General features: G+C 41.5%; 1 protein-coding gene across 1 annotated transcript in view; it reads left to right on the top strand.

Moving 5' to 3' along the window:
• Positions 1–23,188, top strand: part of KIT (KIT proto-oncogene, receptor tyrosine kinase) — a 59,101-nt gene that overhangs the window by 33,047 nt on the left and 2,866 nt on the right. The window contains exons 7-20 of the mRNA XM_049831467.1: positions 309–424; positions 5,860–5,974; positions 7,204–7,397; positions 8,483–8,589; positions 8,682–8,808; positions 9,065–9,169; positions 9,257–9,367; positions 11,030–11,180; positions 13,592–13,680; positions 14,029–14,156; positions 17,401–17,523; positions 21,637–21,748; positions 21,846–21,945; positions 22,598–22,703. Coding sequence (XP_049687424.1) covers positions 309–424; positions 5,860–5,974; positions 7,204–7,397; positions 8,483–8,589; positions 8,682–8,808; positions 9,065–9,169; positions 9,257–9,367; positions 11,030–11,180; positions 13,592–13,680; positions 14,029–14,156; positions 17,401–17,523; positions 21,637–21,748; positions 21,846–21,945; positions 22,598–22,703 — 1,684 coding nt within the window. The remainder of the gene's footprint in view (positions 1–308; positions 425–5,859; positions 5,975–7,203; positions 7,398–8,482; positions 8,590–8,681; positions 8,809–9,064; positions 9,170–9,256; positions 9,368–11,029; positions 11,181–13,591; positions 13,681–14,028; positions 14,157–17,400; positions 17,524–21,636; positions 21,749–21,845; positions 21,946–22,597; positions 22,704–23,188) is intronic.

The following is a 23,188-nucleotide window of genomic DNA, read 5'->3' as shown; positions in this document are numbered from 1 at the left end:
AGCACCTAGCGTGTGTGGCCTGGGTTGTGTATCTGGGTTCCTTCCTCAGCGAGAAAAGGAGCAGGGGTCTGAGCCTGGTGCTGAGCTGTCACCCGGGCACACATTCTAACACCCTGGTGTTAGAAGTGGCAAAACTTTTGGATGCTGTAGTCCAAGGGCAGTCATAATGCAAGATAAGAGTGTCTGCATGGACAACGTCTGCAGAAGACAACAGCACGCTAATAATTCACTCCTTAGCTTAACACGCACCAATTGCCTGTTCACCGCAAGTTGCGAGGATCAGTAATGCTTAATTTTTTTCTTTACAGTTATACAAGTGAACTTCACCTTACCCGATTAAAAGGAACAGAAGGAGGCATTTACACATTTTTTGTGTCCAATTCTGATGCCAGCTCCTCTGTAACATTTAATGTCTATGTGAAAAGTAAGTAAAGTGAACAGTCTGAAATATTTCATTATCACAGTCATTGTATTTTATACAACATAATGTATGCACAAGATGTCACAGTGTGGTTCAGCATATGAGAGGCTTTCTGAAGTGAAGCACATGCTGGAAAAGTATTTAAATGTCAAGATATAAAAGTGCAGAGTACTTACACAAATCCACCTACTATCCAGCGTGACCTTACATTCTAGCGAATGTATTCCAGAGGTTACCAGAGAGCAGCTAGATAGCTTATACAGGAAAAAAGCTGTAGCACCTGGAAGCACGATCTCAAAAATAAGCATCTACCGTAAACCTTTGATAATTTAAGGTGGAGCAGGATATACAGGGATTATAATTTGCATTTTTGGCAGCCAAGTTAAGCTATTAATTGTCTTTAATTTGTTTGAGTTGGATGCAGAGTTTGAAAGCTTGTCAGGAGAATTACTCACTTGTGGCTTTTGGCATCTAAATACTTCTGTATAATAATATAGATCACCATTGTTTTAGAGAAACTGCATAGCTTTACAGACGCGTGTGCTGTCATCTTTGGGGCGTGCTTGTTAAAAAAGAGCATCAGTCTCAGTTCCAAACAGTGTTCTTCAAGACAAAAGCTAAACTTTGAAATGAATTCAATGAAACCTTCAGGAAACCCTGTCCTTCTTAGCAGAGCCATCCTGTTAGAGCGTTTCATGCTCTCAGCAGACAAATATTGGCAGCTGTTAAAGGCCAAGCTTAAGGAAAATTAAACCAGGAGGGAACTGCAGGCAAACTGGAGAAGCTAAGGTGAGGTAGACAATGATGCCTTCAAGCCCAGCAGGAGGAACTGTATAGAAAGTGAGTGAATGTGTGGCAAATACAGTTCTGTGTTGCTGCTCTGCTTCTCCAGGCATAGGTTTATGCAGAGGACTGTTGAGACTTCCACAAATGCCCCAAATCCTAGATGTTAATTTCTGAATTCTTCGTATTTATCACTGAACATCAACATTTGTAGTGTCACTATTGGCAATGCCATAGTTCGGGTCTGGAAATGTCACTTGGTCTCCTTTTCAGCTTCCTTCATCTGTGAATGTTGTCATTTGTATTCTTGTGCCTTTTCCATTTCCTAGCTGTGATTTCTGAGATGAGGGCACTGGCAACCTCAGATGTCCTTTGCCTCCGTGGATGAGTGTGGGTTGCAGTCACAAGGGATAATTCTACTATTTTACAGATTAGCAGAGCAAATTGTTGAGCCAGAAGTTTAATTTCTGGGAAGGAATGGGAGAAATTGTAGGCTGCCTGTGGAACCGTCAGTTCACACGAGGCTGGATGGTGTTTTTGACTTGCAGCATCGTATGTGTGCTTGGAGCGAGGGGCTGTTCATGGTCCTCCCAGCTCTCCCAAGCTCTGCAGGCTGCTTGGGAGCAGTCTGGGCACAAGAACTAAAAAAAAAAAACACAAACCCACAGTTTTTTCATCATCAGGTGTCAGTTCTTGGTGCAGAGTTCCATGTTGCCGCTTTTGAGGAACGTGCTGTTTGATTAAAGCTGAAAATCCCTGTAGATCATGGTTAGGAAATCAGACTAGGAAGAGCATGGTGAAGCAGGATGGCCAAGGCAAGAGAGAGCATACAGTTTAGTTTTTCTGAATGGCTTGTCCATACAACCAGCAGTATACAAGTCTTCTTCCCTCTTGCTTCAACTACTGGTCTTGTAAGTAGTAAGATCAGTCTTGGGATGCAATGAGGACATTTAAGCGGTCTCAAGAGCTCACGTTACCGTGTGCTCTGGCCCTGGGTGGACTGCAGCCATTGCCGAAGCAGATGGATTTGGCACACTTGACTCAAAAAGAGTTTCTTTTGGCATTTAGACTAAGCCCCTGCAAGTATTTTTTTGTTTGGAAAAGAGGAGGTGAAATAGATTGATCCTTCTAGGGGTTTGGTTTTAGGAAAACTGACCTGTTTTCAGTGGCTTGTAAAATGGTCATCATTTAGGTATGAAACACAAAGTGCACAACAACGTACCAAATTATTTGACATAGCGGAGTAACTGCCAAAGGTGAGTTGTGTGGGTGGGTCAGATCCTGATCTAATGGTGCATCCTGACCTGGCATTGTTGTCAGTGGGGATTTCACATAAATTGCTGAGATGTAGCTCGTGATGTTTACACATCTAGCTTGGGCAAGTAATCAGCAGAAAGTAATCAAACAGGTAAAACAGGATTCATAATCAAGAGAATGTCTTCACATAAACAAAAATCCGATGCTGAAGCATTTGCTGAAAGGAGTGAAAAATGCAGTGTAGAAATACTTACCTTGGATTTAAGCACATTTAGCAATTGCATATGCTAATCTGAAACAATACTAAATTGCTTTAAAAAAAAGAAGAAGTAGTAATTCATAGTAAATGTGACATAAAGTAAGGAAGGAAGGAGCTCTGAAATTAGGAGCCAAAAAGAAAATTACAACTTGACAAGCAGCATGCTGAACTAAGTTACAATTAAGAAATTGTAGAAATCTCCAGAGTGGCAAGGTACAGCATGTCTAGCAATTAGTAGAGGAATCTTCCAACTAGTATCTGATTTTAGTGAAAAATAATATCTGGGCATAATTATAGTCAACAAAATATTATCTGTGCAGTTGGGGCTTATGCTGCAAAGAGAAAACTGGTCACGGTATTATAGATCGATCATGTGAAGCCAAGCTCAGCGGTTCTCCTGTCATTGGACTATGCAGTGAACAAATGAGGAGTCACCATGATATCATAAAAAGATTTGTTCCAATCCAGAAAATGTAGCTGCAGGAGGAAAGCCCTCTCTCTTTGACTGCAATGGCAGACAACACCTATTAAGTGTTACTTTTTAGACATTTACTTTGTTAACGATGAAGAAAAGGAAATCAGTAATAGAAAGCAATTAAATGCATAATGTTATTATACAGAGTATTGAATTAAAATAGGAATGACCTCTTATAAATCGTCTTTGATACATTCAGAATCAACATTAATAAAAGCTGAAAAGCAGTTAATAGACTTAGTGAAATTAGAAGTTGAAGACATCTAATGACTGATTATGGAAGGCAATATGCATATATGACGAGCGGTGTAATGAAACATTAAATATTTAAAGGGTTAAAGCCAAAACAGTAAGCAAAGTCTAATCATTAAGAGCCTGTCTGATGCGAGGGGTAATTAGGCAGTGAAAGTCATAAAATCTAGCACAGTAAAATCTCTTTTAAAAAGAAGATGCTCGGTGACAGCTTGGCATCTGTTTGCGAAAGCCAGTCCGTCTTTGCTCCAGCATCCCCTGGAGCACCTAGGCTGGTGGGTGAGGGAGATGCTCTGGCTGCCAGAAAGGGGTGCAGGTGCCGAGACACGCGCGTGGCCCGAGCCGGCAAACGGCACGGCCCAGGGGGACAGCCCAGGGGGACGGCAGTAGCAGCCGCCTCCGTCCCCTTGGGTACCGCCTGCGGGGGACTCTTTGCAGCCACAAGTGAAATGCATCCCTTTAGTTTCTCTGAGCCGGAGAGGCTCGGGCGCCCTCCGTGCTGGTGGGGAGATGCTGATCGCACTGACGGCCACATCAAAGCTCTTTGCCAGGCACGTCATGGGTAGAGCTGCTCTCGGGTCGGCGTTTCGGAGGCTGCTGATGGCATGCTCAGCTTCCCATGGCACCAGGGCTGGACCACTCTGCCTGGGCTGCTGGAGGCATTAACCCTGCGCGGCATCTCGTCTCCCTCTGCTGCTGCAGGATGAGTCCCCGTGGACTCGTGGCCATGTAGGCAGGCTTTTATCGCGCTAGGGTTTTACAGCAGAAAAAGCCTGACTACGTGGGCATTTTTGTTTCCCTCGCTCAAAATTGGAAGATGGTAGATGCAGCCCAACTCTGGCACAATATTTTTTTCAGGGCTTAATGTTCATATCCCTTTTATATTTGATTTTTCATTTCTTTCATTTCTTGAGTTACGTTGTGTTGTAACGTTGCCTAAAACACAGCGTATACCTAAACAAATGGCACATGGGTAGTAGATTAGCTAATTACAATTACACAATCCAGCCATTTTGATAGGAGTTTCAGAAATGTGAATTATGTGTATTCCATGAGACTGACGCTGGGTGAAATGCTGCGCACTGTCAAAAAGTTCTTCACCAAATGAGTAATGCTGAAAATCCGTCTCAACATTTTGCAACAATGTTTGGTTCTTGGTGGTTTGCATAAAACACAACATGCGGATTTAGAAATGAAAGAACATTCAGTTCCTGTAACATGAGTCATGAGGAGATGCTATGTGATTGAGAATATACGTGTGCTTTATTGGCTCTAATTAAATCAGCAAGTAGAATATTCATTAAAAACTAACAGCGTGCAGTCTTTGTACGTGGATTTTATCTGAAATAAATCTGTGTTTCCCACTGTAGTCTATACAGCTTCACTACTTTCTAGAATATTAGTTCATCTTACATTTCTGTAAAGTTGTATTAACTGATAATGGACTCTTAACTTGTACCTGTCAGGTGAGCAGCATCATTGCAGTATAGTCTGTTTTTTCCATTAACTTCTTTTTGGGTGATTTTGCAAGGAATCTAAGGTAGTTATGGGGAATAGGGCCTCAAATTCAAGTTTCGCCAAGAAAAAACATCTCGCTATGTCGGTGGTGGTTGGAAAGACATTAGACTAATGACTGTAAAATCTGTCTGAGCGCTCGGGTTTCTGCCATACTTGAAACAGCAGCTCCTGAACCAACTGCAGGACTAGCTCCAGTGCAGGTCATGGCAGGAGGCATTGGCTGTCTAAATTGGTTTCTAAAGTACCACAGCAGTCACGAATTATCATTTGGAAAGCTAATACGTTCAGCCAAATATTAGTTTTCTCTGCGTGCAATGTTTCAAAGAGTCAGTCAGTCAGATATTTCAGTAGCGGTATCTTAGAGGGACGTACGTCCTCTGTGGGGTCGGGGAGGTTTGCGCTGGTTGCCTTGCACTGTAGTTCCTTTTCTGGCTGCGGTGGTAATATTTAATACACAGGGCAGATATAAGAGAGATGTGGTTTGACAGATTTAGTACGCTTATAACTGTGAAGAAACTGTCGTTTTTACAGGCGGGTAAGGTCATGCTGTGCAGGAACAGGAACCGCACTGTTGTTCTAAGCACATGCTTCTTGGGGTTGTTTAAGCTCTGGGCTTTGCTGGTTTAGGATCTTTCATCAAACCAAATACTCAGTGGAGGTAAGGTATTCTTCTGAAATGCAGCCCAAGCATTCAGTGTAAGAACTGATATTTTTACAGACGGTCAGTGCTTGCAGGACACCAATTCAGTCCTGGACACCCTTGAACGTGTGAAGCTGTGTTCACCTGAATAATTCCACGGACGACAATGCACACGAGTTGCTGGGGTGAAGAGCAAATGGCAATGCAAATTCTGTGTTCCCCTAATGTGTTACTCTCATTTTTGTTTATTGCAGCAAAACCGGAGATTCTCACTCTGGATATACTTAGCAATGGTATTCTCCAGTGCGTAGCAGCTGGATTCCCAGCCCCTACCATATACTGGTATTTTTGCCCAGGAACTGAGCAGAGGTGAGTTAAGTAAGCCAGAGTTCCCAAAGGTTATTCTAGATGCAACACACTCAATTTATAATTAAAAATTAAGAACATAAAATGACTCGGTAACAGTTATGTTCAGATGTTGCATCACTGTTTTCATAATTTTCGGCATTGCATTATTTGCAGTGGTTTGAGGGAAGGCAGAGGTATGTTTCATTATTCCCCTTTGCATTCTGTCCTTGCAAGGGAAATAACCAACATTTTCTGCTGTGGAAAAGTAAAAGCCAAACTTTCTCTCTGCTGCAAGCTAGGCTAAGGTTTGTATCAGTTTGGCCGCAAATGACATATGTTCTGTATGCAGTTTCACAGAATGACAGTCACAGCATCACTTGTGAATATGGCTGTTAACTTTTGTTTTATTGTGTAATGATATAATTTTTCAAGGCATAAAGTAATTAAGATTTCTATTCACATGAAGCGTATCACAAGTAAACAAGTCCGGAGTTACTATGAATAAAACCTGATATCTAGTTACCACATTTCTAAAAAGACTGTAGAGTTTCACTGTAAAGTAAGCATTTGTGAAGCACATTTTACAGGGTTTTTTTGACTTCCACCGTGATTGTAGATCTCATACTAGCAAGTCATGGGTCTCCCACCCGCGTAATTTGTTTTATGCCTACAATAATTGTTATTTCATTAATGTTTTTCAATAGCACTTTTTTTTTAATCTTAATTGCATGTTCATATAGTAATGTTGTGACATATGAAGGAGAGGCAGCATCTCGAGAGAACAGAACTGGCTCTTTTCTGGCTGTATATAAACTTGATGGTGTTGTGTGTACATCATGGATTTTTTTGTGTGCTGTAATAAAGCGCTGCTTAGGCGAAGTTTTCAAGAGCAGGTAATAGACCACAACTGCTCAAAGTTGAAGTTGGAGATGCGGGTTGAATGGTACAAAACCCGTAGTGGACTGAGAGGCCCATAGGTATCTCCAGCCAAAGGCAAACGCAAAGACCTCATCGTGTCCAGCTGGGTCAGGCTTGGTGTATGTATTCATTTCACCCACTACACAGAAGACAATGAGACATTGTGAGCAGGCTAGTTTTCGAGGATAAGATCTTCAGCTGAACCCCTTTGTAGAGCGGTGTTATTTAGTTATCTGATGGTCTGGCAGTGACTGTCTGCCTCAGCAGCAGGACCTGTCATTCATTCCAGGTAGCAATCCATGGCAGGTAATTGTCGGTATTGTTTCTCCCAGGTGTTTTGATTCACCGACAATATCCCCCATGGATGTCAAAGTCAGTTACACAAATTCATCAGTGCCGTCATTTGAACGAATCCTGGTTGAAAGCACCATTAACGCCAGCATGTTGAGGAGCACTGGCACCGTGTGCTGCGAGGCCTCCAGCAATGGGGACAGGAGCTCTGCTTTCCTCAACTTTGCTATTAAAGGTAACGCTGGAGTGAATGAGACCATAAAATGTGGGTGCCATTCAGCTCTTTCTGTAAGAGGATTTTAAGCGGTTTACCTTTGCCATAAGAAAGTTTACGGTACTGTATAATGTATTGCGCTACATGTTCTGCCTGTCAAAGCATTGCTTCCAATTTTTCACTGAATACTGTGGTATGGTCTTTTTACAGCTCCAGATCTGCAGTGCAGCAGGTAGCTAGTTTTTTTTCTGTCTGTGCAGCACAGGGGCAAACCACCTACAGCATTACACTGGCTTTCCCTCTCTCCCTCCCTTTTCTTTTCCTGCTGTTGTCTGTTTTGACTATTTAGGCCATCACTTCTTTTTTTTCAAGGAAAGACTGCATTTTTAAAATTTTTTTTACAATGTCTCGGGAAATATGTGGTCCCGAACGTGCCTAGAGCCTAAGGGCCCTGCTGTTGTAAAAGAAGTAACAACAACATACTGTAAAAGGGCTTACGAGTTTTATAGCAGTATTTGTGGGTTTGTGGGGGGAAAAAAAGCACTAGAACATAGATGCCTCGAAATGTGTTTGTAAATCTGTGCCCTTCTTTGCAAAATCAAATGTTCTGCAGCTGCTTTTTTCTCTGTTACACCCGGATATAACACATAAACAAATAAGCCAGATTTGGGGCAGATGGGTTTTACTGGTATGGTATTCCTTTGCTACGCAGCATAACCTCTTCTTGTAAAGACTGTGCTGTAGAGATCATACTTGGGGGGAAGGGAGGAGAAAAGAAGTTAGGACTTCAGAAAAAGGCTTCTTTCCTTAACCTAAGTTGACTGAGATCATGCAAACCCCTTGCATTAATTGATCTTGGCGTCACGCCTCCAGGATTGATGAAACTGAGACTCCCAAGGCAACAATCTGGATGGTTTCTGTGCCAGCTCTGTCCCCCACAGCTCATTCAGAAAAGCCATTCTGATGTACCTGGAACACATCTGGGAAAGTCAAACCCCCAAACTGTGTTTCACAAGGAAGAACCAAGGAAAGGTTTTCACCTACATTGTTTTAAGATAGTTTTGCTTGTTCAGTATTTAAGCAGAATTTTCTTTGTTTCTTTCCAGAACAAATCCGTACCCATACCCTTTTCACTCCTTTACTAATTGCGTTTGGAGTCGCTGCAGGACTGTTGTGCATCATAGTCATGATCCTCGTGTACATACATTTGCAGGTAAAATCAGAAGCCCCTTTGCCTGAGTTAGGACAGCGTGTGAGCTGCCTGTGGAGGCTTCAGTAGTGACAGCCATTCCTTTTCTTTTCCAGAAACCCAAATATGAAGTTCAATGGAAAGTTGTTGAAGAAATAAATGGAAACAACTATGTTTACATAGACCCGACGCAACTTCCTTATGATCACAAATGGGAATTTCCTAGAAACCGGTTGAGTTTTGGTTAGTTTAGATTTATTTAACTTCATCTGCAAGGTGAAACCTTCAGGTCTCAGATGAGACTTTGGTCAAACACAGCAGCATTTTGTCAAAAACATGTGCAATAATGCAAATAGTGATAATTGCTCATACTTACCTTGGGACAAAAAGCAAGCAGGCATATCTACAATAGCTTCCTTGATATCATAAAATAAAATTCTGAACTCTTCAGGAAGAAGTGCTCCAAGTTGTTACAGACTATTTTGTTTTGCTTTACTAGGTAAAACCCTTGGTGCTGGAGCTTTTGGAAAAGTTGTTGAAGCCACTGCTTACGGTCTGTTTAAATCTGATGCTGCTATGACAGTAGCAGTAAAGATGTTGAAAAGTAAGTTGTTCTAATATACTGTACAATTTTTTCTTACTTCCTTCTGGTCGGTGTGTTACGTACTGAACATTGTGCTTTGCCTTGCAGCAAGTGCCCATTTAACAGAAAGAGAAGCCTTGATGTCAGAGCTTAAAGTGCTGAGTTACCTTGGAAACCACATTAATATCGTGAATCTGCTTGGAGCTTGCACTATTGGAGGTGGGCTTATCAATAGATTATTGATTATTCTGTTCCTTTTGTATTGCCAGAAGGAGGAACCTTGTGAAGAAGTATCCAGTGCTGCTAAAAATAGAAATCTTAAATACATTTCTTGCTTATGCAGGTTGCAGATCATCATGAATATCAGCTGTGAATTACTGAAACTAGATTTTAGGCTTATCCTAAAAGCAGTAAGGAGACCCCTGTAGCTGCAGCTAAACAGGAAGGTTGCTGTCGTTCTCTTTCATGTGAGCCATTGTGCACTTTCTTCTCGAGAGATGACAATAAATGAGTTTTTTCCTCAACCACACTTTCTCGCGAATGAGAAAAGATACATGAACTGGCTCCTTGTTGGTATCCAAGGTGAAGTCAACAGGCCTTTTTTGTATAGTCTTTCAGCCTTCTGTTTAAACTGTAAATGTATCTGGTAAGGCACCACTGAAGTTACAAATTCTAAGCAGCAGAAAGTTGAGAAAAAGGATTTTCCAAATAAACTATTGCACAACCCAGATGTTTGACATTTAATATTAACTTAATAAGTTTGTTTTCATACATAGTAAAAGCTACAAAACAGCTGAAGCGTCAATGCAGAAAGATACAGACCTGTATTTTTAATTTATGTGCATTTTAATATGAAAGATGGTGTTGCTTCTTACACAAATATTTGCTCTTTAAGTTTTTGCTTCATTTTTCAAAGAAAAGGAGCTTGTAAAAATTCATAGTTTTAGACAGAGGCAAAACATTTCTGGCTTTCACATTTGATGATTTAAAAATAGAATGAAACAGTTTTGTTTAAGCAGTCAACAAAGTAGACTTACTGGCCTGAATGCATGACTGTGTCACAGCTGAAAAAATGTGGCATCTGTAAGAAAATCCCACCACAAACACAGCTTTTGCTATTACGAAAGCTATAATTTTTAACTGCAGAAAAATGGAAATAAACTATTGAGGTTAGGAAACGGTGGTACAGAATAACCTTACAGATGAAATAACACGCAGTGCAATTACATATTCAAGGGCCATAGCTGGAGTCATTCACTCAGAAAACATATATTTGATCTATAAACATCCGTGCTGGAGATGACTTGATTCTCCTTTCCGATTTCATTTTAATATTCTAAAGACCTTGTGCAATGTAGTTTTCTGTCGCAGCAGGCTGTTCTGTTTGAATGATTTTTCCTATTATACTGCAGAATATAACACTCTACATCATTTCCAAAACATTACTGAAGGAGTGTGAAGCTCTACTGTAAACAGAAGTGAATCAAAAGGATTAATGTTTGAAGCTTGAATTACTCTAACATTTGGAACAAATAACTTCCTTCAGGAAGTGAGCAAAATCAAACAGAAGTGTCTGGCCAGAAACATTATCACGTGAAGAAAGAGAAAAAGACTTATTTGTTTAATTTTTGCACAATGCAATGCTATTGAGGCGGGGAAAATTAATTGGGAGTGACACAGCTTTAGCTGGACCATAGTTGCTGATCTGTGAAAGGGAAGATGCTGGGTTACTTTTCTGTAACTTTTCAAGTCTAGACAGTGATAGGCAGTATGATTTTTAATAGCCCAGCCTGTGTGCTTGGCCGAGTGCTGTCTTTATGTAAGGTTTTCTGCTTTAAAAACAATACTCACCTGCTTTCTAAACCTCACATACAACTACAGGTCCCACTCTGGTGATTACAGAATATTGCTGCTATGGTGATCTTTTAAATTTTCTGAGACGGAAACGAGATTCATTTATTTGTCCAAAACACGAAGAACATGCAGAAACAGCAGTTTACGAGAACCTTTTGCATCAGGCAGAGCCTGCGGCGTAAGTATGACCTGCTGAAATCTACTTGTGTTTTTAGAAGATCGGGAAGGAGGAGATATCAAAGTTTATTAGTGATAAGCGATGTGGAGAAACCTTTCATGCAGCAGGCTTTGAAGATTCTTTGCTGTGCAAGGAAACAATTTAATTAAAGAGACGATTTGTACAGTGGGTGGTTTATTCTAACAGAGCGCACTTGATTGTATACACTCTCTGTTTTACTTCTTTATCAAATTTCCTGTAGTTATTTCATGCAACTCCTTGGCTCCAGTCTTTGTACGTATTTGTGTTTATCGTTCCTGTTAAACATTGGCAGTGCTCATTTAGCAGCTTGAATGACAATTCCCCCAGTGTTGGGGTGTTAATACTCTGAGCTCCTCTGAGTTCCTGCCTTCAGAAATGACTTCTTACAAAATCAGTCCAGCACCTTACAATATCAGAGGCAAGCTGCCACCGATAGCTCGCTAAATTTTGTGATGACACGACCCATGTCACGATTCTGAGATTGCTCTTGTACTTAGGTTTTTTTTCAGTTACTTCATCTGTATATATTTAACCACTCTGTTTTAGATACCAGCCCAGAGCTCTTTCCAAGTACGTTTCCAAGCAGATTTCCTACTCGCTCCTTCCCTTTGCAAAGTGAGGGAGACATAGCTTACCAAAACGTAGGGCCTGTTACAATATCTGCCCGTTTTTATTAGTAGTCTGTTTATTGCCCCAGTGGGCCCGTTACTTTGTGTTAGCAGACACAAAAGAACCAGGCAGGCCTACTTAGGAGGTGGTAAAGTCCTATGTCCCAGCAGGACATAGTACTGGTGAAACTGTTTGTGCCGTGGTAATATACGGATAGCTGGTGACGCCCCAGAGAGGTTGGGACCACTGAGGTGATGAACACAGAGCTATGATTTGCCATCGGAGGTGTGCCCTCTTTTCAGTGAAGGAATCTCAATGTTTGAGCACATTTTGTAAATTGAGGTATTAATGACGGAGTATTTACCAAATTCTCATATTGGTATTTAGTGTAAAGTTGCAGCTGCTAAATGTGTGTCGTGGTTAAACCCCCGCCATCAACTAAGCACCCTGCAGCTGCTCCCTCACTTTCCCCCCACCCAGTGGGATGGGAGACAGAATCAGGGGAAAAAAAACAACAAAACCTCATGGGTTGAAACAAAGTCAGTTTAATGGGACAGAAAAGAAGAAAATAATAATTATAATAATAGTAATAATAGAATGACAGTAATAATAATAATAAAAGAATTGGAATATACAAAACAAGTGATGCACAATGCAATTGCTCGCCACTTGCTGACTGATGCGCAGTTAGTTCCCAAGCAGAGATCCACCCCCCCTGGCCAACTCTCCCCAGTTTATATAGTAGACATGACGTCCCATGGTATGGAATACCCCTTTGGCCAGTTTGGGTCAGCTGCCCTGGCTGTGTCCTGTGCCAGCTTCTTGTGCCCCTCCAGCTTTCTCGCTGGCTGGGCATGAGAAGCTGAAAAATCCTTGACTTTAGACTAAACACTACTTAGCAACAACTGAAAACATCAGTGTGTTATCAACACTCTTCTCATACTGAATCCAAAACATAACACTATACCAGCTACTAGGAAGACAATTAACCCTGTCCCAGCTGAAACCAGGACAATGCGTCAGATGTGTTTCTGGTGGTGACTAAAGCTATTGGTGATCTCATTACTCCTTTCCATGTTAGCTGTGTGGCTGTATTTATTGTTCATAAGCTAAACAGATATTTCGGGTTAAGGAAGGGCTATGTATTTGAGTTCTAATGACAATAACATGAACAATGCCAGAGTATATCCATGATTTCTAAAGGTGCCTAACTGTATATTTATAAACCATATAGTATGAAAATCTGTACATCTGAATTATATATAGCAATAAGAAAACTTAACCTTAAAAAATGTAGCAGATGCCTGTCCCAAGCCTTGGCTGATTCTTCAAAATACATACAAATCCCCTGTGGAACTTGGGAATCTCTGAATTTAACATTTGTTACCATTTGTCTTCTGCATTTCAATTGCCACTTGAGTTGCTGAAATATTCTGGTGGAAGTTGGCCTAAGCAGAAGGAAGCACTAGCAGATCCTGTGAGACATCTGGATGTTAATTTATAGAGAGTGAAGTCTGTATAAACAGTATATGTATGAACGGTTTTGTTTGCTTACCTGAGCCAAAGTCCAAACTTTGAGACGTATCATCAGCTGTACTGACAAACCTCTCTTTCTGCACAGGCCTTTCCTCATCTTTTTTACACACCCGTAAGTTTCCAATCTACTGATCACTTGTAAAGCGTTATATTCAGGAGGTTGGTGTAACCTTGGCTTTTTGTTTGGATGGCTTTTGAGATCTTTTTCATTAAACTATGTTTCATTTCATCTGCTGCCTCTACAGTGATGTTGCCAATGAGTACATGGACATGAAACCAGGAGTGTCGTATGCAGTCCCTCCAAAAGCTGATAAAAAACGACCAGTGAAGTCTGGTGAGTACAGTGACAAGGAATTCTGTTTGCTGGTGGGAGTGCAAAGAGAGTGGCTTCATGGATTTTTTCAGTTTTATCACACTTTTGTCTCATGGATGGGGACAATTAAAACTCATTACTAGATATGGGAAGGCTTGAGAAATAACAATATGTTAAATTACAGTGTCTTGTATTTCTCCACACTTAAATGGAGTATCAGGATTATTTTTTGCTTTTTGGTGATGGCTATTTACATGACTCTCATCTGGTACTTACCCAGATCACTGTTTTGTTTAATGTTAAGATAGCTCTCTTTCTAAATGATTACGCTTGCTCCACTCAAAGGCTGTTGTTGTTTGTATTGTGCAGGATCCTATACTGATCAGGATGTTACCCTTTCTATGTCAGAAGATGATGAACTTGCTCTAGATGTTGAAGATCTCCTAAGCTTTTCTTACCAGGTGGCAAAGGGCATGAGCTTCCTTGCCTCCAAAAATGTAAGTTAAGAATTTTTCAGAGCTGGACAGAATCGGTAGATTTCTGATTTACTTTAGCATCACTTTCAGTGTTTTAATGTGATCCACATGTTCTTTCTGTGTTCTTTTCAACAAGCACTGCAAACTTGTATGCTCCTTCTTGTACCTGAAGCTTTGGCTAGTGTTGGAGTTCTGTACTGTGCTCATTGGCCAAAAGTGGCATTTTATATCCCATAAAAGAGAATGTAGGGTGCAAAGTAGTCAGTGTGAAGCAGTGCTATTGCATATCCACAGTTCAGGCTAATAGAATCAGTGGCCGTGCTCATGAACAGAAACTAGTCATAGAAAGGTCAAGAGAAGAGACAGAGGAGAGGAATTGCAGCGAAGTATGTTTGCTGCACCCTGAGGCTCCACTGATTCATAACGTCATATGTTGGGAGACAACAAGTGCAGTTGAACCCTGCCTAGCTTGGGTGGTGGCTTTTATGGGTTTGATCTCCAGCCATTCCTTTGTTTCCTGGAGCACACAGGTAGTTTTGTCAGAACTCCTGATGGCTTTGGAGGCAGTAAAACCCATAGAAACCCCAAGGAGTTATTTCTTCAGTCTTCTCTGGTGTATAGGAATTAAATGGAATTCAGGAAAGAACTGGAAACCCAACATGTGGACACCTTCAAAAACAATTAAATCTCAAGAGTTTAGGATATATTCTCTGTGGCACTGCTGGAGAGTTTACAAACTAAAGAACAGTATGAAGACTGCTGCAAATCTACCTATTTGCATGAGTTTTAAACAACGCTGCACTTGCTACTTCTCTCATGCAGAATACTGCCTTAAACAGGGGAGCTTTCACATTGCATGCTTTTTTTTTTAGCAGTATGGCTTAATGCACAGGATATGTCTTGGTTTTTAATTTTCTGGAAAGATAAAATCAACCTAGAGACCCACAAAGAATCTTTGTTGGCTACCCTGACCATAATAGACATTTCTCTGCGTTTCATAGGAGAGGTATTGCATAACAGAAAGGGATCTATAAAGAGCAGAAGTCTTAAGCACAGTGTAATTATGATCTTCCTATGGTTGTTCTTCCATTTTATTTGAAAAATGCCATTTAACATGTAACCATTGTAACTAATATAGACACAGGATAGTACAGGTGCACCTTGGATAAAGCTCAAAACCAAACTTAGGCAATTTTAGAAAAATAAGGTAATCCTGGGATCCTGTGTTAGTATTGGGAAATGTGGCTCTAATTCGGCTCCAAAGGAAGTCCACATTAAAACTTGCCCTTGTTTTTTTCCCCCACTGTTCCTCCTTCTAAAGCCCTTAGTTTATTTTTCATCTATCAACAGCTTTAAAACAGGCCTGACAGGCAAACACATTATATTACAGATTGTAATGGTTTTCACCAGGCTCCTGCATCCTTCACTATTGAGGACATCCAGTGCTTAGCACACATATTCTTTATTTCTTCTTATTTTCCTATAGAGTAGCCCCAGGATTCACTATGCATTGGTCCCAGTGACTGTTTTCTTTATAGCCTTTCCATTGATAAAAACAGACACGGTGGCATTGAGTACCAAAGGCAATAACAAATGTAACACCACCTCACTGTGAGATTGGGAAGTAATGTGCGGTATCACCTTGGCAGTGCAGAATTAATGGCTTTGTCACAGAGTTAAGTTGCACTGCACTAACACATTACTGTGCTTGGTCCCCTTTGGTCATTGCATACATACGTGCTTTTCGGTCCAACTAGTAAATGCAGAGTAGTGTGGGCTGATGGGTAAGATGCTTCACATTGCCTCATACCCTCAGGGAGGGAGGGTCCACACAGACCAGCAGTGCAGAGTACCCAGCTGCTCTTCTGCAACTTGTGTATCAAGGCTCAGAAGCATAAAAGTGCCTCTGTGTAGGAGTCAGGATAGGAGCCTGTCCTGGGGGGATAATTCCCTTATTAAGCACACGGTGCCTTAATCACAAGACAGGACTTCCTCCAATGGACAAAGTCTTTATTCAATGCAAACTGCACTGATTCTGGAGGAACAAGGCAGAGACATGCTGAATGCTTGGCCATTCCTTCACTCTACTGCTTCAGTACAGTAATTTTCATACGCAAAGTGAAGAATGTGTTGGATTGGGAGGTGAAGGAGAGTCCTCTGAGACAGTAGTTGTCATTAAAAATAGTTCCTTGTGTAAGCATGCAAAAGGGACAAAGATTAGGTTGCTTATGCAACTTGCAGTTATCATTTCCTGAGTTTGATTTGCATAATTCTTGATATTTTAAGTCATTTTTTGAAGGGAACTCATAAAGTTTTGTATTTCAAGGAAAAAAAATGAAGAGAAAATTTGAACTGTCTTCAGCTATTTTTTGGAAGGCTGAGGCCTGCATACTATATACCATCAGTAAAGTGGGAGCCTTATGCTCTCCTTTCCAGATGGAAAAAGAGATCATTTTGTTAGAGAACTACCTCCATTCTCTAACAAATGCACATGGGGCTCCACAGTTGCATACAAAGAAAATGCAACTGCTGGGAAACTCGGGCACCCTTCTGGAGCTGCAGTTACAAAGACATACACACTTCTGAAGTGAAAACTGCAGTATAAGCTAGCTAGGTCACTAAATGCTCGACTATTCATTGAAAGATACTGGCACGTGAAGATTTCCACGATCTTCAAATACTTAAGCCTACTTATAAAACTCTCCTAGGTACTTAATAATTCAAGTCTTCCAGAGGAGTATTTTTGAAATAGGATTCAGTTTCCTGACTTCTGTGCTTTGAAGTTGTTACTGTAATTTTCCCTATTTTCAGCTTTTCAACACTTTCCCCTCAAACACAATAGCTACTTCATAAAAGGTTGGAATTATTTTAGAAACAAACCACATTTTCTTCTTATGTGTCCTGTGTTAGGAAACAAGCCAGTGGTTTTTTGATAAAAAGTCAGAGAAAAAGTACATTTAGCTGCATTTACTTTAGCTGCAAACGTGAAACACTAGAAAATTCAATGTGACTACAAGTGGTCTTTTCTAAAATAAATACATAGACAAGCTTAACTGTGTGAATCAAAGTCATGATAGCAAAGATACTACACCAGAATGTTTAATCATCTGAGTAAGCTTATCAACATGTGGCTTCATTATGACTTTCAGCTTTCCATAAAATGCATAATGCAGTAAGTTATATAGCTAAGTAAACATGTAACCAAGCAACAGCCTGTTCAGGATATTATAAAATAGCTTTGTTTGTTTGTCTGTTTGTTATTTAGTGCATTCATAGGGATCTGGCCGCAAGAAATATTCTTCTCACTCATGGTCGAATAACAAAAATCTGTGACTTTGGCCTGGCAAGAGATATAAGGAATGACTCAAATTATGTGGTCAAAGGAAATGTAAGTATATATGAATTTTATCCACCTGTTTTAAGTTAGGGGAATTCCTGTTGTCTTGACTTGGAAAGAAAATTTTTTCGTAGTTAGGCAGAAACCTAGGTTTCCCAATTCTGATATATATGCATGCTGGTCAGGAACATTAGGAGGAGCGATTCCTGATGTAGATGTGTATGCTGATAAAAACCCTTGGTATATACATGTTGTTACACTGGAAAAAATGTGCTAGTATCTGAATGTATGTTGTAGTGGAAGAGATGGTTTTGCTGCACCAATGTAACTCCCAGTCTTTCTGTTCTATCTGAACATATTAAAAGTTACAGCTCTCTGAGTAGTTGCAAGTCTTGCCATTGGAATATTCTGGTAGCCCTATCCTAAGTATAATTATTTTGAAACTTTTTCTCTGGGAACTGCTATATTTGTCCATTACTGAAATAGTTTATTTTAAAAATATCTACATAATCAGGGGTTTGCATCCTGTTCTTTGCTATAAAGCATCACTCAGACAATGGAAACTGGATCCTGAAGTGTAAATTTATTGATCGGGCCATAGTGGGAGGCAAAACCCCCTGGTTTTCTCTGATTCCATATACAGATTTTAACCTTGTATATGTAACAAATACAGCCTTAACTTGCAGCTATAGTTCAAACCCTGTAACAGGGTTGGAACAAGACACTATATTTTGATGAGAAGAGTTTAAAACCTCCCATGTAGAAGAGTATCAATCACACTAGTACCTACTAGACCTCTGGACGGGTACAAAGACACTTTGAAGTGATGCAGATTACCTTGGCAGCACTCGAAGTCCCCTTTAAAGTGCTAGTACAGTAAAAGGAGCCCTACTACAAAAGAAAATCGAGCTTGTCTGTGGTTAAGCTGGAGAAGTGTGCCACGAAGTATAGGTATTTTGCATCTCAAACTGATTTGCGCTGCCTGGATTGGTGTTTTAAATCCGTGTCGGTAACATGCAGCAAGCCACTGCCTTCAGAGTACACATGCTTTCACTTGCACCATTTTTCAAAGGAGAGAAGATCATGTTGAACAAGGCAGCCCTCCTCCCCAGCCCAGCTGAGTGCTCCATGGTCGGGGGCTGGTTGGTAGTTAGGGACTTGACAACACATGAACTGAAGCTTGCCCATCCTCGCTTTGGGCAAACCTGGCTAAGAGAGAAGATCCCACAACTGATCACTTCTCACCAAAGTGGTTTGCCACACTCAGTTAACCTCAGTCAGTCCATGGCACCTCATGTATCTGAGATATCTCTGTTGCTCTGCTGTCACCCAGCAGCCTCTGATGTCCCAGGTACCTACAGCATCCCTATTTTAGGCTACGGGAGAGATGGGTTTGTTGGTTGTCTTTAAAAACAACGTTGGTACCAGCCACTGGGTGCCTAGAAGTTGAGGTTAGAGAACAACAGGAGCTGAAACAATTCAGGAATGGCTGTCCTGGCAAGATATCGAGTGCCGTTTAGTGTAAGAAAGCTGCTTTCAGGCTCCAGGTCAGGTCAGGAGCTGCTTGATCATTCAAGGCTCCTCGGAGTGGGAAGTGCAGACCAGCAGCTTAGGAGGGAAGTGGGCAATAAGTAATTGAGTTTTACTTGTCTAGGCTACCCTTTAAGTTTCCTGAGTTGCCTGAGATAGGATTTTATGTAGCCTGAAAGGGTCAGAGGAGGATAGGGTGCAGCTGCCTGGGGAGAGAGGAAGCGGTGGCTGCAGGAGGCGTTTAGTTGCGTCTGGCCTGATCTTAAAGCAGATCAGGAGCGCTGGGGCATCACTAGCCGTGGATGCTGCTGGGAGGCAGTGCTGCTGACAGCACCTGGGGGCTTGGCCAAGAAGAGTGCTGTCTGTGTGGTTCAGGAAATAAACAACTCTGGTTGCCTCTCTGGTGAGCCAGCCCATGGCAAATGCTGCCTTTCCTACACCTCATTTCCTTTCCATTTACCTCCTTTTCTGTTGGGTCTCCTTTCCTTAGAAGACATCAAGGGTCTTCTCTATAGTATGGTTGAAATATATCTTTGGCCATATCATCGCAAGACCACTTAAAAGGAAGAGGCCTGCTTTCCCCCACAGCAGGACAAATGCTTAGGACAGAAGCCCTTTCCTCTGCTCCAGTTAGCATTCCGAAGGGATGTCTGTCCCCACACAAACTTATGAAAAATCGTAGTCATAGAATTGTTTAGGTTGGAAAAGACCTTTAATATCATCAAGTCCAACCGTTAACCTAACACTGCCAAGTCCACGTCCACCACTAAACCATGTCCCTAAGCACCACATCTACACATCTTTTAAATACCTCCAGGGATGGTGACTCAACCACTTCCCTGGTGTCCTGGTTTCATCTGGGATAGAGGTAATTGTCTTCCTAGTAGCTGGTGCAGTGCTATGTTTTTCAGTTAGGTATGAGAAAAATGTTGATAACACACTGATGTTTTCAGTTGTTGCTAAGTCATGTTTAGACTAAGGCAAGGATTTTTCAGCTTCTTGTGCCCAGCCAGCAAGAAGGCTGGAGGGGCACAAGAAGTCAGGAGGGGACACAGCCTGGACAGCTGACCCAAACTGGCCAAAGGGGTATTCCATACCATGGGACATCACATCTAGTATACAAACTGGGGCAGTGGGGGCAGGAGGGATCGCCGCTCAGGGACTAACTGAGCATCAGTCGGTGGGCGGTGAGCAATTGCATTGTGCGTCATTGGTATATTCTAATACTTTTATTACTGTTGTCATTTTATTAGTGTTATCATTATCGTTATTATTTTCTTCTTTTCTGTTCTATTAAACCATTCTTATCTCAATCTGCGAGTTTTACTTCTTTTCCCGGTTTTCTCCCCCATCCCACTGGGTGGGGGGGAAGTGAGTGAGTGGCTGCGTGGTGCTTAGTTGCTGGCTGGGGTTTAACCACGAGACCTGGGCAATCTGTTCCAATGCTTGACAACCCTTTTGGTGAAGAAATTTTTCCTAATATCTAATCTAAACCTCCCCTGGCACAACCTCAGGCCGTTTCCTCTCATCCTATCGCTTGTTACTTGGGAGAAGAGACTGACACCCACCTCACTACCACCCCCTTTCAGGTAGTTGTAGAGAGCGATAAGGTCTCCCCTCAGCCTCCTCTTCTCCAGCCTAACCAGCCCCAGCTCCCTCAGCCGCTCCTCATAAGACTTGTGCTCCAGGCCCCTCACCAACTTGGTTGCCCTTCTCTGGACACGCTCCAGCACCTCAATGTCTTTCCTGTAGTGAGGGGCCCAAAACTGAACACAGGACTCGAGGTGCGGCCTCACCAGTGCCCAGTACAGGGGAACAACCACCTCCCTGCTCCTGCTGGCCACACTATTTCTGATACAGGCCAGGAAGCCTTTGGCCTTCTTGGCCACCTGGGCACACTGTTGGCTCGTATTCAACCGGCTGTTGACCAATACCCCCAGGTCCTTTTCCACCAGGCAGCTTTCCAGCCACTCTTCCCCAAGCCTGTAGCACTGCATGGGGTTGTTGTGACAGAAGTGCAGGACCCAGCACTTGGCCTCATTGAACCTTGCCCTTGGCCCATCAATGCAGCCTGTCTGGATCCCTCTGTAGAGCCTTCCTACCCTTAGGCAGATCAACACTCCTGCCCAAAATATGTATGTCAATATGTATTTCTTTCCTGTGAATTTTCTTTTTTTTTCCTGGTACACTGAGAAGCTAAAGCAGATGTCTTAACTGTTGATTAAAGCATTGAACCATCTTGACTATGTGAATCTCATCTGTGTGCCTATGGTAGCAAGTCCACAGAAGTAGGCTTGCATGTTTATGTAAGGAACCATGCCATGGTCATACACATTATTTTGCTCTGACTTCCTGCCATCCCTTATAAACAAGACAGAAGGAATCACACAGTATACAGAAAATCGGAGTACAAGGCACTGCACAAGTTTGGTAGACCCACAGAAAGATGGATCAGTAACCATGCAGCACTTGGAGACTCTAAAATGCTGAGATTTCCATTTTTGGTTGGATACTTCTATTTCTTGTTTTAACAAATATTTAAAGCACATAAGAAGTAGAAAAGGTTAATTTTATCTTGTAAATTTTGTGTGCCTTACGTCCATTGTCTTAATTTATTCCCTTTTCCCTGGAAAGGCTCGTCTTCCTGTGAAGTGGATGGCACCTGAAAGTATTTTCAATTGCGTCTACACCTTTGAGAGTGATGTCTGGTCTTACGGGATACTGCTTTGGGAGCTCTTTTCTTTAGGTAAGCTTCTTCAAGATCTGTACTTCAGAGGATTTCTGTTTCATCTTGGTTTTACTGCAGATGCAGAAATCATGTTGCTCGCATGCTCTTTCAACAGGAAGCAGCCCATATCCAGGGATGCCCGTGGACTCCAAGTTCTATAAAATGATCAAGGAGGGATACAGGATGTTCAGCCCTGAATGTGCACCGCCTGAAATGTAAGCGAGCAACTAGCACCTCTAATCACCGAACACCAGCAATGATGCAAAGGAAGGGAAGCTTCCATTCTTGCATTAGGGCTTATTGCACTGCCCCATTGTCTTTTTTTTAAGTTCTTTTCATGTTTTACATAATTCATATACTCTAACTAGCAGAATACATGCCTGTGTTGTTACAAGCAATGAAATACACTCATGCCTTGTACCATCTGATCACTTTGTCGTGGCATCTGCTCCATATCAATAAATTATTGACGGATCACAGAACATAATTAAACATTTTTAATTCAGATAGAGCAGTCAGTGAGATGTATCACCAGACTGTACAGCATCTGCATTTGTGCTGTACTTCCTGAGAGCAAGAGGACTGGCTACTGATCTTCGTTATGAGCCATCCCTAATTCACTGTTTTGTGAAGGGATTGGCACTTAGCAAGCTGTCAAAGAAAACTATGTCCAGAGACTCCTATTAGTATTGAGTCCTTTGTTGTCACAAGCACAGGTCTTAGCAGTACTATTTCTGTTCTTAAAAGTCATTTAAAGAAGGTGAACTGTGGAACTGGGTCACACTTTTCTTTCAAATAATAATGGAGGCAAGATAAGAGCTTTAAGGATTTCCTCGTGAGTGGTACTTAATTTCAGTATCTTTGCAGGTATGACATAATGAAGAGTTGCTGGGATGCTGATCCTTTACAGAGACCCACATTTAAACAAATAGTACAGCTGATAGAACAGCAGCTTTCAGATAATGCCCCTCGGGTAAGTTTTTTGGAGTCAATGCTGTTTCAAGCAAGACGTTAGACTAGAGCTGTGAGGAGCAAAGAGCCCGGGCACCTCATCATTTTTCCAGTATTATTTATGTAGCTTTGCACTATCAGTTTGGGTGGTAGGAATGATGTCTGGGCCTCTCACTTCTTGGTTGTGCCATTAGACAGTAGCTGTCTAAGCCCATACCCAAAACATACCAGCTGGAGAAGATTCTTTGCATGATTGATGTTTCTTACTCAACCTGACACTATAATTCTGATGTTACAAAATGCAATGGTACTGCATAAATTCATCTTATATTAAACTATGAAATATTTTATTCATCTGGGAAACATCTCAGAAGTGAAGTATATTTAGCTTTTATTAAAAAAGCTTTCTGGACAAAGAGGTTGAGCTTTTGGTGTTCTTCTGCCTCTGCTCACTTGCTTCCTGTAGCTCTATTTATATAAGCTTGGAGGTATGTCATGACAAACTGT

The sequence above is a fragment of the Accipiter gentilis genome, chromosome 3, assembly GCF_929443795.1.
Source record: "Accipiter gentilis chromosome 3, bAccGen1.1, whole genome shotgun sequence".
Lineage (NCBI taxonomy): Eukaryota > Metazoa > Chordata > Aves > Accipitriformes > Accipitridae > Astur > Astur gentilis.
The sequence above is the reverse complement of the archived record's forward strand: the minus strand, read 5'-3'. Positions and strand labels throughout refer to the sequence as shown.